Raw genomic sequence first — 16,295 nt, forward strand, 5'->3', positions numbered from 1 at the left:
GAAGTAATTTTTAAAATCTGCTCCCAGGAAGTTAGCACAACTTGGAACAATCCCATTAAGTGAGTTTCTCCTCAGTTCCAGATAAAAATGTATAGTAATGCTAGCCTTTTTTTTAAATTATTATTATTTTTAGTCTGTCTAAACAATCCCACTGTCTTCTGTGGTTTTATACATAAATGAGAGAATACCTGTAGCTAAACAAGTAACTAATGAGGAACAGAATATGTTTTCATCTGGGAGAGGTCTACCAAGTTACCCCAGTCAAGGCATCCTCCTGATCTGCAATTCCACTGTCCATAAAATGAAGGCAATTACACCAAATTTCCTTGTCATCTGCCTAGCATTGTTATATAAAAGACAATGTTATTATTTGACTTGCATCCATTCTGGATCTAACAGCAGAGGCAGCAACACTATTGGATCTGTATACCACTCCCTACCAAATATGAAGATGTAGTAGCAAATACTATGCCACCTAAATTAACTTAAAAACTTCACTTATTCCCCTACCAAAGATTTTGTTCCAAACTATGTTAGCACAGGGCCTCTGACTGATTTTAGAGCACATCTTGCTGATTTAGAGTATCTTTGGTGCACCTTGATCCCAGTGAAGTTAAGCTCTGCCTCACTGGTGAGCTGGAAGTCTTGCTGAAGTCCTGCTGTGGGCAATTAGAGTAGGAGACCAGTCTAATGGACCAGACTTGCTTCATGAATGGCCAGTTAGACAACTTTAACAGAAAAGTAGTGCTGAATATTGGATGCTCATCTCATAACCAGTTTAGCTTCATGTTCCAATTCTCTGAACAATGTTACAAATGGATTCCACGTTTTCAAGAAATTCCCAAGATTAAGTACAAATCTGATGAGCAAGAACATTTTGAATAATGGCCTATTTTTGACCTGGACCTAATGATTTATGCATTCAAGGCTTTAAGTTTCCCCTTCTGGTTAAAGAACAAAAAGGAAGCATGTAAATGAAGGCACAGGAGGAGTTCTGTGGGGACACTGGCAGCACGGCCAGCTCTGCATGCTGAGCTAAATGGAGCTCAAACTCTAATATGAGCCAGTGGGCAATGTCAAAGGGAACAAGAGGAAAAACAGAAGTAAACAATGATGAAAACTATATGTTCTGTATTTCCCAACATGCCTGTCAAAGCAATCCCATAAATTGAACCATTTTGGTAGCAAGAAATCTGATGCAGTTATACAGATGGCTTGATTGCTGGCGTTTGCCAAGCCTGCTCTCAGCCCAAGAAGAACAACATGTAGCTCAGTGTTATGCTGAGGTTATGTCAGTCTCACAAGCAGTTGCTCTCACTTGCTCTTCCTCCTCCCAATTGCCAAGGGCCATTGGAAACCCACTTATTGAACTCTGAAATGCTCCCCTAGTGCAGTTATTCAAATTATGTATTGTCTTTACCAGACTGTACCTAGTGCCCTTCCAATACTCTGTTTAGAAATTGTAATGCCGCACTGTGATGGACATCCAGTCAGCCCTGTCAGATTAATTCAATTGAATCATTTTCTGCAAAAATGAAGAATAATATACAGTACAGAAATGGGCCTGACATTGGGAATTGCACTCTTTAAACCTAAATGTCAGTCTAATCCCCCGTAAAATCTCAAGAAAGGTAGGGTTCAATACACCTAAAATTTGCTTAGATCAGAACACAGGCAATGATGGCCAGTTTGCCCATTTTCAAGAGTGATGAGCACTACAATAAAATTGCAAGGCATTTCCCTGCAAACTCAAAGTTGCCTGAATGCTTAACTACAGTATCCTCCCAGTAGTAAGTGTATTTTCAGGGCAGGTAAATGCCACTCACATCCAGCCTCTTTTGCTGTCCAAACCCAAGCACAGTGGCACGGACACTGCCATTTGTCTCCCATGGAGAATATTCAGAAGTTTGGCTACACCTGAGCTCAGCTTGAATAGTATTTAATACACATCTTAATCAGAGAATGAAGCAGAGCTTGAAACCAGCATCTAGGACTTTTGGGGAGGAGACATTTTATTCAGACATGCTGACTTTAAAACCATTTTCAATTCACACATGCTCAAAAAACTGTTTAGACCAGCAGTCTTCCTTACTTCTGAGTGCTGCAAGACTAAGGTCCTCTTCTGTCCATTATTTGTCCTTCTCTGATGCTTTTAGGTCTGAAGACAAACCACTGGGCCATCAAGAGGATGATGGACAGTGTTACCTCGCATTTCTGGTACACAGAGCACTCTTCCAGCATGTGGAAGTTTAAACTGCCCAGACCAGCTTCATTAAGGTCTCTTCCATCTCCTGCTTCACCTTCCAAGCCCCACAGTAATAAGCAGAAGACAGACAGAAGATGCTAGACCCAGTGCCTGTCAGCAGAGCAGCACTAGGCACACTGGATCCCTGAACATCTTACTTGTTTGGCATGTCTCAGTGAAACAGGGAGATGTTTTGCAGTCTGGGCTGTCTTCCGGAGTCTTCAAAGGTCTCTTCTAATCAGTGGAGGAAAGAAGGTGTCTAACCTCCCCGTGTGGGTATGTCTTCACCTGTCTCTCAAGAAGTTCAGTGATGTGAAATGAAGTGGATGACATCCCTGGGGAATATGTGCAGCATTATCCAGCAGGTTGGTACCTAAATGAGTCAGTCTGGCTTTCACTCTAAATTCTGAAATAACCACATTTCAGCTTTACACCTAGAAATGTGCCTTAAAGGGAAAAGATATTAAACACATGGGTAACAAAGCACATATCCAAAGCTCTTGAAAACAGAAGCTGAATGGATGAAATCTGTTGAAGAATTTAATTTCAGTAATCAGCTTTTATTAAACAATGAGAGCTGCACACAGATTGTGCCCTGCAGGCCAAAGTGTTGGGTTAGAATTCTAAGATTCTTTCTCATTTGGTTCTTTACTCCACGGGTTCACTTGTTAGCAAAAAAAATAGTCTAACCAGAAGACCTGCCTGGATGAGTTCACCAAAGATTATGGCTTCTTGTGGTGGCACTTTACTATAGGAGCTAATCTGAGTTTTGATCTGAAAAACATAATTTTGTTGGTCCTGCCTACCACTATATTTATTCTGAGTGTTTATATTTAAGATTTTTTAACAATCATTCTCTTAGTGGACCCAAATAGGAATGTTTTTCACACTGAAGATATTTTTAATAGTGATCTGAGAACTGAGAGTAATTTTTACACAGTAAAATTACTGAGAGTAATTTTTTTCCCCTCTAGTCTTTTTAAATATTGAATTTTAAGAAAGATGAATTTAAAAGTTTAAAACATTTACTTAAAGAAGTTCCACCTGGCCATTTCTCTTTGTTTTGATTGACATCAAATCAGCTTCCTGTCACTGAGAGAGCAACAGGCTATAACGGTATCACTTTCTTAATATGCAGCACAGTCTCCTTAGTACTGAAGATAAAAAGATAAACCTAAAAAAAGAAAAATCAAAGTTCAGAAATATGAGTCTGGAATACCATATGGAATGCATTAGAGAGTCAAATAAGGAGTCTGTCTTTAGGATGAATAATGTTGAGAACCAGTTTTCTCTGGCTGCTAACACCATTTGGCAGCAGTATGGACTTTGACTGGTGCAGGCAAAATTCCTGCTGGTGGGAAGCAGGAAGGGGCAGCCTGACCAGCTCCAGCCAAGCTGCCATCCTTCCTCCATGCCTGGAAAAGAGCATGTCATGGGGCTGAGGCTGAGTGATGAAACTCTGACGTGTGTGGAGGTATTTCAGAGCTTCAGTAAAATGTCTTACAGGTGTGCTAGGAACTGTCTATTTGCTTATTACTTGCTCTAATGAATACAAAATATTAAATATTAAAGAGGGGCAATGTTGAAACAGGTGACTCCTGCATTTTTAACCACCCACTTTCATGGGCCAGTGTCAGGCTTGATTTCTTTCCCATCCTACCTCCCCTCTCAGTGCACTGCTTGGCAAGGAAAAGTGGAGGATCTGGAATGCCAGGACCTGGGCACTGCCTGTCATGGGCAAGGGGCTGGTGCACACCAGCCATGACTGCTCTGCCTGCTAAAAGCAGTCAGGACAAATGGATAAAGAGCAGGAAAGCAATTTCTAGTTCCTGCTGCTGGGATTAAGAAGGAGTGAGAAGAGTCAAGCTGAAGGAAACACATTCCCAGCAGTACATGCTCACCCCAGACCCTGAGTCAGCTCTCAGCAGCAGCCACCAGCACAAGGCTGGAGGTTTTTTAGACCACCTTGAACATGCTACTGCCTGATTTTCTAAAACTAGCACTAAATACAAGATAGCCCAAAAGCAAGTGTTAAGAAATAAAGTCCAAGATAATTCTGCAAAAATTCTGAGGGAGGGTAAGAAGTGATCAGCTGGCATCCACCTCAGTAAGGACCACCTAAAAATCCTGGGAAAAACAGTGCTTGGACAGACAATAAACTTTAGTTTCTAATGAACATTAGTTCTTCTGTTTTCTTTTTATTTGGCTTGGGCATTATTGTATTTACAGCACTAACAATCAAGAAAGAAAGATTAAAAGACCCAAAGAGAGTTATTCGGTAATAGTATTCAAAAAATAGTATTTCCTCAGTTCCCTGAGGGAAAACTTAAATGGTGAAAGGGTGTCTATGAAATTGCCATTATTCAGGCACTTGCCCAAAACCCAGTCAAAAAGTAGCAAAATACAGATATTCTATCCCTGGACTACTAGGAACACCTGACCAAATAAATGAGAATATTATACATGAAAGAATCAGTTAGTGATTCTTTCTCTGACTCCAGAGGTCAGGAACGGTGCCACATTTTCCTTACATGATCCTCACGAAACACGTGAACCTTGTGTTTAAAAAGAGTATCAGTCAAGCCCTTTCCATGTGTAACATGTGCACTATAGGCCTAGTGCCAAGAACAGACAGATATCAGAAGTGAATTCCTCTCGCTTCATACCCTGCAGCAAGAGTATTCCTTCTGAAAATAAATAAGATTATGGTTATAATTCTAGAAACAATTAGTTAATGTGATCATGTATCTGCTTAAAAGTTAGAAAAATCTCTCTTCTAAAAAAGATCTCCTCCTGAGCTCTTGACCTCAGTGATCTGTTGTTGCCACTATATCGCAAGAGTTCTTTCTCATTACATTGCAAGGGTTCCATATTGCTGGAGTTTCGTACCTCCTTGATGTTTCTCATAGGCAGCTCCTCCAGGCACTGACTCTTCCCTGTCCCCACAGCAGCCAACTAACTCCAGTTCATCTCAACCAACCCATCCACTCTTTTATAACACTCTTCTTGTTGGCTACAGCTGTGGCCTGTTAACATCAGGCCTGCTCCTAATCTTTAACAATTAACCCAGCTGCAACTCTTTAGGGGGTGTAAGATTACTTTCTATACTACCTTTGTTTACTCATGTTCTATCTCCCTGCAATATGTATTACACAACTTTGTGTTTTAGAAATGTTGGGAAATGGGCCACTGCCTTCAGGATTTGCATGCTTTCTTTTAGATTTTCAAGTCTGAAAATATGTGCCATCATATGAAGAGCAGGATTCATGTATAGAGATACAACAAATCTTTTCTTCAGATTTTCCACAGCCTCAGAGCACACGCTATGAGGAGTTTAAAGAATACCTTTGCTTTTTCTTTTCTTTTTTTCCCCAAAGTATTATTTTTATTAATGTCTATTATTCTGTCACACTTATTCCAGCTGAATCTCATCTACCATTGTATTCCTTAATCCCTCAATGTATTTAAATCCATCTGGAATTTTTCTAAATCCTCCATAGTTCTTCCTAACAGAGACAATTTGCCGATGGGGTACCACTAATCTCTGTACACGCTGAGGAGCAGCAGCTCATGACAAATCTTTCTCTTCTATCTCATAACCAGCTCTTAATCCTCAGTGACACCCTGCCCCTTGCTCTGTGACTCACTCTCCTTAAAGTCAGTGTGAAGAGCATCCCATTTATGTCCTGTTGATTTGAAGGGTAGGTACAACTTCTGGTTTTGCTGTGACAGGAGCTTTTCTCTGGCAGAAGTCTGATGTATCTCAGCAGAAGGTGCTGAGGACCTGAGGGTCTTCCATGTGAGGTGATGCCACCAAGGAGAAGAGAGGGTCCCTGGCACTGCCTCCTGGAGGCCCAGGCTCAGTGGCCCTCACATACAAATAGTCAGGACTTAAATTGTGTAGCTTTAAATAGCAGCTTATCATCAATGTGGTCTCAAGTCTGTGACCACAGCACTTCTCCATCTCTGAGAAGCTGTAAACAACATAGGGAATCTTTTATTTTAAGGACACAGTTTAGTTCTTTTGAATTTCCCTTTTCTTTTCCTCTGCTAAGATTAGTAAATATTTTAACAAGCAAAATAATGGGAAACTCAGCTACTGATGTATGAAATAGATTGATGTGAAACTCCTTGTGTGAGAATTTCAGTAGTAATTGAGGCATGGGAGGGCTGCTGATGGTCCTGCAACAAACAGATACAGCTTTACCAAGGTTCCACGAGAGATTTTCACTCCCCTCTTCCCTCTGACTCCTGCCTCCTGAGAATTGGCTTCATGGTACTTTTTAGTACACCAACACCACTGTTTTCTGATGTGAAAGGTCATTTACCAAGCCTGGCAATGGCCAGCTTCTGAGCCACACACCTTACAATCCAAAGGAAGGATGCCACATTTGCCTGAGGAGGGAATAAATGGAGAAGGGTGTCATCTACTCCTGCCCCAAGGATGGAGCAAGTGCTTCTGCCATCTCAGGTTGCACACAGCCTGTAGGAAAAGACAGGGCAACACAGTGCCATGACTGCTGTTCTCATCAGGCTGGTAACCACCAGTATAAAGCTATCAAATCCAGCCTTCCCCAGCTCCTACTCCTCTTTTTCTAGACACAAAGGAAGTCTCAGTCATCACAAGAACAATGCCTATTATCCATACAATGGAGAAGAAATGGAGACCTTAGAGGGGTTTGCTGCAGGCCATAGAGGAGGTGAGTGCCATGGAAAGGACTACTGGGAACAGTTTTAATACCAATTTTATAGTGTTGCCATTAAATTCTTTCTGAGCCTACCAAGACTAAAAAGAATTTAGACACTGAAATTTTATTTATTTCTCTTGTCTGGAAGTGCCCTGAGAGTAACTCATCTGATAATCTATAATAAAAGTCCTGGGCACTGATGCTTTAAGTCCATGGTGTTAGAACAGCCTGCCTTGTGTGTCCAAGGTTTTTGTCCATGCTTCAATGTAACTTCATATATCTTGAAACACACATCTAAACACACATCTTCAGTAAAGACTTTGGGAGAGAATGCATTTCATGGATTCATTTTGATTTGAACACAGTCTGCATCTTACATTAAGTTAAATAATGATTAATTTTGTAATGGTTCACATTGATCCAGAATTCATGACAACAACTAAATAACTTCCAAGCACAGAGCTATTCACTGGATTGTTTGAGAGCTGCCTGACTTCACAGCACTGTTATTGTAATCATTTTAAGGACACTGCAATTTTATTGCATTGGGCTGCACTTTCATTTTTTCATGCTTGTTTCCTCAAAGGCTATATTAGCCATAAAACCTTTTTAAGCTTACTTCTGTTTTGACAGCTCAGCAAATTCCCACTTTCTGTAATTTTTTTCCCTCTTTTCCCACCATCAGTAAGTGTGAATCTAAACCTCTTAATACAGACAGATTCAAGTCCAGACCAATTTGTAACACAAATGACACTCGCTAAAAATCAATGGCAGTGGTTGGGCTATGAAGGTCAGAGGAGATAACAGCATCCTGGAAACAGGAGAATGAGAGAGAAGTTGAGAAGGTCCAACTCTCTGGAGTTATAATCAAAGTGTGACACTGTGCCAGCCTGTGCTTGCATTACTTCAAACATTCAGTACCTCCAGCTGTGTTAATAGTAACAAATTCATACAGATGCTTTGTCGCCTGCAGAAGCACAGAAATAATGGCAATAATCTGTGCCATGATTGTGTTGCCCTCCCTTCTGAGGCTGAAATGGACCCCACCAAAGCACTCTCTAATGCATTGTAAGCTGAATGCTGGAAACAGCTACAGGGTTCACTTGTCATGCACCCTGAATCTCTGATAAAAAAAAGCCTTGAAAATGTAAACCTGTTCTTTCATATCAAATTACTTCTTCATACAAGTAATTAGTAAATGAGATTGAGGAAAAATGATGATACACATTTTAATGCACTTTTGACTTTTAAATTCTTTCCCTTGCTTCATATCTTCTATCTTTCTTCAAGGCAGCATAAAGCCCAGACCATTTTATAATGCAAAATGACAAAGAATATCCAACAATACAGTGTTCAAAAAAAGGAGTTGGATAAATAAATACTGGCTCATAAAGGGACTAAAGCCTCTCCACTATGAGGACAGGCTGAGGAGGTTGGGTTTATTCAACCTGGAGATTGTGTGGGAACCTCAAGGCAGCCTTCCAGGTCTGAAGGGGCCTACAGGGAAATCAGAGGAGGCTCTTCACCTGGAGGTGTAGTGAAGGGATAAGGGAGAATGGATTAAAACTAAAAGAGAATAGGTTTAGGTTAGATGTTAGGAGGAGATTCTTTACTGGGACTCTGGCACAGGCTGCCCAGTGAACTTCTGCTTAAATTTATTCACTGATTTTCTATTTATGAAATTACTTCATTCTAATTTTTAGTGGTTGAGCATTTACATTTTGTACACAAAATGTGAGTTAAGAAATAATAATAAAAAAAAAGGATGAAACTTAAATTATGGCATTTTTACATCTCAGGACTGGGCAGAACAGCACTGATGAAAAAGTACTGTCAGATAATAGACTGCACTATGATCCAGTATGCTGCATTCCCAGGAATCTTGATCTTTGGCTTTCTTGTTCTCATTAATTTCAAAAGTTTAAAATTCATTACTTTTTCATAATGACCTGAATGGTACTTACCCAAAAAGCACTGTGATATCATAGAAGAACTGACCATATGTTATTGTGAGATTTTGCAGCATCTCAGGGTTTTAAGGACTCCCAATGTTTATAAAAACAAAGCACAGTCCCCAGCCCCATCCTTAATTTGGGCATATTTCATGATCAGTTCTATAGCCTGGAGTCAGCAGGGTGACCTGAACCTGCTCACTGAGAGGTGGTGGAGCACCTGAAGCAGCCGCTCTTCCAAAGACCTGGCATGGAAGACCCAAAGATAGGATGCTAGAGGCATGGAAAGGGGAATGAGAGAGTCTGGGGATGCCTGGCCTGGGAAAGCAGGCCAGCAGCCATTCCTGTTCAGCTAAGTGGAATAATACAGATCCAAGGGAGTCCTTGTGGTGCTAGAGGGCTCCAGGCACATTCCCAAAATTGCACCCTGCATCAGGACCAGGGTGAATGCTTGCCATCAGTCATTAGTGCAGCACATTGGCTGGTCACCAGGTACATTAATTAGAAAATTTTCTCTATATGTTCATCTAGAGGTAAGAATGCAGAGCTGGTCCCAAAGAAATGAGAGGAAAGCATGGGTGAAAGGAAAGCCCTTCGAGGAGGGAAAGATGGACACTGGGAAGGACTCTTCTCTCATAAAATGATCTACATCAGCAGGTGAGAATCATGTTCTGCTATGATATATTTCAACAGATTGTGAAAGCACAAAAGTTAAGGGCAGCTGAAGTAGAACAGATTATCACATCTCTGTGCAGATAACAGATAATAAAAATATACAAAGCTGAACACAGACATTAAAAAAAAAGGCATTATTTATTGCTCCCTGTGACAAAGCCAGATTGACTACTGCTTCTGTTATTTTCTTGTGGATGAATAAGAAGCATGAAGTATCATTTTCCTATGGGAATATATAATATCAAAATTGAGGCAGTGAAGCAGTAATATGGGGGATATGATCTCTGTCACTTTCTAAGAATCACAAGGAAACTGGAGAATTATAGATGGAAGAAAGATTTCATGTCTAGAAAACTCTAGGGACCGTAAATAATTATGCATGAAGAGTTGGCAACAGAAAATTCTAAAATTATGTCTCTCTACAGGTTTTGGTGCTGAGACACAAAGACCAAATTGTACCTACTGGATAATTTCACAGGAAAGGATTTTCTACATGTATTTTTCAGATAAGGGGTCAAGCTATGTTGTCAGAAGCAAAACCTTCAGCTTTAAAATCAATTATGGACATTTATGGAACTTATTTATACAAGGGAAGAGTTATATAAGAGAAGTAAAAAATCAGAGATAAAAATTTTAGTTTTTTCCCCTAATGTCAGCAATGCTGTTCTTTGGTGATTTTAACAGACTTCAGTAGCAACAGATTTTCTGGTTTGTGTGTATTTATAATTTCTCTTTGTTTTTAAAGCCAGTTGTAGATATTAAGTGAAGAATATGAACAAATCTCTTTCCCTTAATAAAATGCACTTTTAAGTAGAATAATGATTTCTAAAAGGACAGTGAGATGTACAGAGAGGATCAAATCAGTTTTTCTTTTTGAATAGATGTATTAAAAACAAGAACATTCTGTTATTATTTTCTAGAAAGAGCTGCAAAGCCTCATGGAATATAAATGCTCAGCTTCTAAGAAATATCAAGATCCAGTAACTGAAAATTATATCACCCCTGTTTCATTGCTGTAGATATTGTGATTAATTTTTCCTATTTATTTTAAATTTAATTTTTAAATGCAATTAAAATGTTTCCACCTGGTAGGGGAAAAAATAATGAAGATCATAAAAATACAATTATTTAATGATATGCCTAGGAAAACAGAAAACTTGAGGAATAAACCAAGACTTCTGCACAACCCAGCTTCAGGGTCCTAACCCGAATGCCATCCTGAGGAAAGTAATCATTATATGCAAAGCAGTACCATTTATCACATTTGTAAAGGTGGAGAAATAACATCAAGCATTTGCAATTAACCCAACCCTTCAGCACGTTAAATGGGTCAGACTAATCATATTCCATAGCAACTTCACACTATGAACACAAACCCCCTTTCTTCCCAGCACCTGAGCAGAATTGCAGCCACCTCCAATGAAATGCAGAGCCGTGCATGCAGCATCCAGCTCAGTCATCGTGGTGTGAACAGATTTACAACCTATGCAATCTTACACAGACAGTCTGCATTGAGAGCTAACATATGACAAAACATGAACTATCCTGGAAATGCATAACACAACAATGCCAGGAGTTGGCTCACAAGCTGAGAGAGCTGCCATGAGCTGTCTGTGATCTCGTTTTTGAATGAAAAACTTCAAGCACAAGCCCTCTGATAAATCACAAAACAGGATGGGTTGCTCTGCATTATGTGTCCAAGCATGGCTTCAGACAAGCATGACTTGATTTTGAAGCTTGAAAAACTCTGTGATAAGCAGTGGAAAGAGATGAACTTTCAAACTAGGATTTTTCTTAGTGCCTTTAAGTCTAGCTCCTCAATCTCATATTTGAGAAATTGCACGCCAGCTTGGCTGAGCATGCAGCAGCTTACATTTAGATTTACTGGAGGTGGCAAGAACTACATTTTCTGGAAAGTCAGGCTTTGGGTTTCCTCATGAGACACCCAGGAGGCTAAACACTGTGTAAATGTTTTGATTGTGGGATCTAGGCCCTCATTATAGAGCACATACTGCCAAACAAATGGGAGAATTGGCATGGTTTTTAACAAAAAAAAAAAGTTTCCCAACTGTGAAGAACTTCAACTTCAGAAAATAGAAAAAGTCCAAAGGCAAGACTTCTCTGACTAGAGAGCTCACACTGATGTATCCCAGCTATAACAGAGATACTTTATAACTATGGCAAAAGTAGAACAAAAATGAAAATAATATCCCATAGATTACTTTTTAAAAATAAGATTACTTTGGAATTTTAGAGTTAAAATTAATAAAACACTTCAAAGCAATTACACTGAAAAAGAAAAAAATCTTACACAAAGATTTGTGTAGAATAGCCATTTTTTGAAAGAGAAGAGAGTAAACAAAGTAAATCACCAACTTGATTGGTTTCTCAGAATAACAAAGTACTGAAGCAGCACAGTGGAGGATTTGCTGGGCAATTTTCTACACTGAAAGTGTCAATTCATTCCAAAGCTTAGCACTGATGGATAATATGGATTGGTATGGATTGCAGTGCTGCAACCATCTGAAAGGTCACTTGACAAACACAGCAGGAGTGACCCACTGTTCTTGCATTGACAATCAGACTGCCATTTTGACGAGTCTTTAAAGTATCACAAATCTTTACTTCACGTATTAGATGGAAATATTTATCTTTGATTTGTGGCACAATTAAATGCTGGCATCTTCTTAGCATTTCATGGAGTTCAGTGCAGCAGTGCTAATACCTCCTTGGATCATGCTTGCAAAACCTCAGAAGCCAACAGGGAATGGATCTCCCCATAAATGTCAGCTATAGCACTGAGCAGAATCATAGAATTATTTAGGTTGGAAAAAACTTCTAAGAACATTGGGTCCAACTGTTAACCCAGCCCTGCCAAGTCCCCCACTAAATTGTGTCCCTAAGTGACATAGGGACACAGCCTTTTAAATACCTCCAGCCATGGTGACTTCCCAGGGCAGCCTGTTTCAAATCTTGACAACCCTTCTGTGAAGTTTTTCCTAATATACTTATAGTCCTAATATAATTTGAACATCCCTGGTGTAAGTCGAGGCTTTTCTCTCTCAGAGACTTCCTGCCCTCCAGAAGATCAAAGCTCCCTCCTAAATTGGTTTCCACCTGAAAATTGACCGATGACACACTTGATCCCTTCATCCAGATCATCAACAAAGATGTTAAACAGAACTGGCTTCAGTACTGAGCCCTGGGGAGCACACTGGAGTCCACCCAGAGTTATAAATCTCATGGATGTAACTCCATTTCCCAACCACTCTCTGGTCCTGGCCATCCACCCAGTTAAAAGCCATTAAAAACGGTAAAGAAGGTAAATTATATTTGTGTATATGAACTCCTCAAGAACCAAGAATTTTTGGACAAATGACCTTCTTCAGCAAGTTTCATTGAATAATAACAGACATGATTCAGGAAAAAGCCATCAGTGGGAGAGTAGCTAGGAAGAAAACTAGGTAAGATGATACAGTGAGGAATCTCCAGGTTGTGAACACTGAAATTCAGAATGTCTCCCATTTCCCAGAGCTCTGGCAGTTCTTTACTGCATTTACGAGCCAAATAAATCTGAATAGTCAAAGGAGATGGTGTCATGAAACTCTTTGGAATAAAGGAGTCTTCCAGACTGATATGAGTTAAACGAGCTGGGGGAAGTAGGGAAGTAGTGTTGAGCTGGGGAAAAACTGTCTTGTACTGCTTCACATAGCATTCCTAGGCAGGAATGAAGAGGTGCAGTTAAAGGGTATTCCACCAGTTTCTGGTCTGTTTCTAATGTGCAGCCACATGCATTTCAATGCAACACAGTATAATAAAAACAAGAATCCTCCACAATCCTATTTCCTTCAATCCTATTAATAAGTTTAAGACAGTCAAAAGAATTAATACATGCTGAAGAAATTTCTGCCTCAGTTTCTCTGTGATGCTGGACAGTGATTTGAAAGCTCATCCTAGAAATTCCCAGTTTCTCACAGAAGAGGAATCACTATCAGTAATTAAATATAACATTGTTCTACAGAGGGGAAAAGGATGTTAAAGTGCCTACACGGTTCTATAATCCCAAATCCTGTAATGAACTGTGCATCATTAGGGAGCTAAAGTTGCCTTTTTGAAAGTCTAGTATTAAATGTCAAATTCATTAGTGGCATGACCTGAAAGCATGAGGTCTTTCTTTCCAAACTAGCTGCATGTGTGATGTTTGGAGTCCTATATGTGTTATTTTCAGATCAAAACAAAACCACAGAGAAAATACTGTGCTGTATTATTGTGTGTTGTTTTTCTGAAAGAATGACTCAGGCATTGATATTTAGACTACTTTCAAGTCAAATATTTAAAGCTCTCATCCTAACCATATGCACACTTACTGACATATTGGAAGGTCACTAGAACATGAGAAGATAGAGAGAGGTCTAAGTGAAAGACCTACAAATTTAATGTCTCCTGCAAGGGAGGAAAGGCAACTGTAAGAAAACTGAACTGTTTGCTCGTATTTTCATCAAAGTACTGAACAGCTTCCAAACAGTTTCAGATGTATTAAAAATTAGGCCTGTGGCATTTTCCTCTTGTACATTCATATTTCACTAGGTGGAATGATTTTATCTTTTCCCCAGTTAAAAATGCCATTCAAATTGGCTGTTGTACTTACTCTTTCACTGTCACAATATAGCCATATTCTTCCTCCTGAGAAGATTTCGCTTCAAGTTGTAAGCCTTGTCCTGTGTTCTTCTGAGGCTTTTCATTGGAGTTTCCTTCCTGCATTAAAGTATTCTTGATCCAGTAGCTGGTCTGGCTTGGGTCTTTGGAGTCAGATTCACTGTTCTTTGCAGTTGTCAGCTCCCTTGAGAAAGTCTCACTTTTTACATTTTCCACACCAGCACTTGTTTCTTCTGAGGAAGATGGGTCAGTTTCTTCAGATTTCTTAGTTTCTGTCTTTGCACGTTCTTCAGGAATAAGGTCTTTATGCATCTTTTCAGCTAATGCATTCTCATTCAAGAATCTAATCAGTTTTGCAGTGTTCTCCTGTATTAAAAGAATAATATTATTTTTAAAATTAAACACAGGAAGGTTATAGTCACCAAACCTGGATATAATTTATAATTTTTCAAACTCTTATTGCTATAGTAGAGTCTACTCATCCAACTGTTGCATGGTCATTTTCTTAATTTCTCTAAGCTGCTAGATTATGTTAAGAACATGCTGTTTCTTCAGTAATAATAAAAGAGCATTAAATTATGCCACTATATTTTTTCCAGTAGTTTCCATGTGTCTGTGTGTTTAAGTATTGACAAAAATGAAACTTTGTTATCAGCTAAGTTAATGAAAAGGAGAAAACACAGGAATGTCCATCAATATTCCTGGGTTGGGTCTGGAAACTCATAACTCTTTCATCTCACAAGCTATAACACTAGAAAAGGAACAGATATTATATGACCAATTCTGTTTCCCTTCTTCATCTCTAGAAATGGTGACAAATTGTATGTGAGTGATCCAACAAGCTAAAAATATGATCACAGAAAACCAGAATCTGTCTAATAAATCAACAATAAGCAAATGAGCCAAAGTCAAAACAGGTGCCTGGAAAAATTCATTAGCTAGTTTCATTACATAACTTTATTGCAGCCAAGCATTTGGGAGGAAATGATGGCTAATGGGCACTTTGTGCTCTGTGTCACAATAAATTCTATTCAAACATTCCCTATTCAAACTGTCACTAAGAAATTTATACATGAGATCCTCTGTAAGTCTGTTGTGACTACTGCACTTCATTCCTTGTTGATTTTCATGTGGGTGTTTAAAGCTCCTGCCACTCTATCTACGTGTGTTTCCCTTGCTTGGTAGAAGGACCAGAGAGATTTTATTGTGAACACAAGAGGATTTGCCCATTTATGAGTCATGCAGTATTAGCTTTTGATAGAGTACATAGTAGGGGAAGTTTCACACAGTTTTTGAAAAATATTTGTTTGAAATTTTTCTGCTGCATGAAACTGAGAAAAAGAAAGATGAATATACCTCAAAAATGGCTAAATATTGGACAGCAGTCCATAGGAGGCAAACAAATCAGTACATGCTAAAGAAATTCCTGCCTCAGTTTCTCTGTGATGCTGGACAGTGATTTGAAAGCTCATCCTAGAAATTCCCAATTTCTCACAGAAGAGGAATCAGGATCACTATATATATATACAAAAAACATTGTTTTACAGAGGGGAAAAGGATGTTAAAGTGCCTACATGGTTCTATAATCCCAAATCCTGTAATGAACTGTGCATCATTAGGGGGCTAAAGTTGCCTTTTTGAAAGTCTAGTATTAAATGTCAAATTAATTAGTGGCATGACCTAAAAGCATGAGGTCTTTCTTTCCAAACTAGCTGCATGTGTGATGTTTGGAGTCCTATATGTGTTATTTTCAGATCAAAATGAAACCACAAAAAAATACTGTGCTGTATTATTGTGTGTTGTTATCTGAAAGAATGACTCAGGAGGAATATTGTAAAAGTAATCTGGATTAAAATGCTAATTTTGATGTTACTAGCTAGGGTACGAGATGTAATGCCTAGAGATTTTGAAATACCTAATGTTCCCCAGAACTAAGAGCCAAAGGACAGGGGGGAACAGCATTTTCAAGAACAGCTCACTGCTCAAAATCTACGGATTTGAGGAAAAGCCTGAATTTTTCTGAACTTTGTGAATCTGTTTTGAATTCTGTCTATTTAAAAATTGGAGAAAGAGGGAAAA

At 39.1% G+C, this 16,295-nt stretch overlaps 1 protein-coding gene across 1 annotated transcript in view; it reads right to left on the minus strand.

Annotated features, from left to right (window-relative positions):
- The window catches only part of PTPRN2 (protein tyrosine phosphatase receptor type N2), a 638,409-nt gene that overhangs the window by 371,754 nt on the left and 250,360 nt on the right, over positions 1–16,295 (minus strand). Inside the window, exon 9 of the mRNA XM_058038495.1 lies at positions 14,209–14,582. Coding sequence (XP_057894478.1) covers positions 14,209–14,582 — 374 coding nt within the window. The remainder of the gene's footprint in view (positions 1–14,208; positions 14,583–16,295) is intronic.

The sequence above is a fragment of the Melospiza georgiana genome, chromosome 1 (genome assembly GCF_028018845.1).
Source record: "Melospiza georgiana isolate bMelGeo1 chromosome 1, bMelGeo1.pri, whole genome shotgun sequence".
Lineage (NCBI taxonomy): Eukaryota > Metazoa > Chordata > Aves > Passeriformes > Passerellidae > Melospiza > Melospiza georgiana.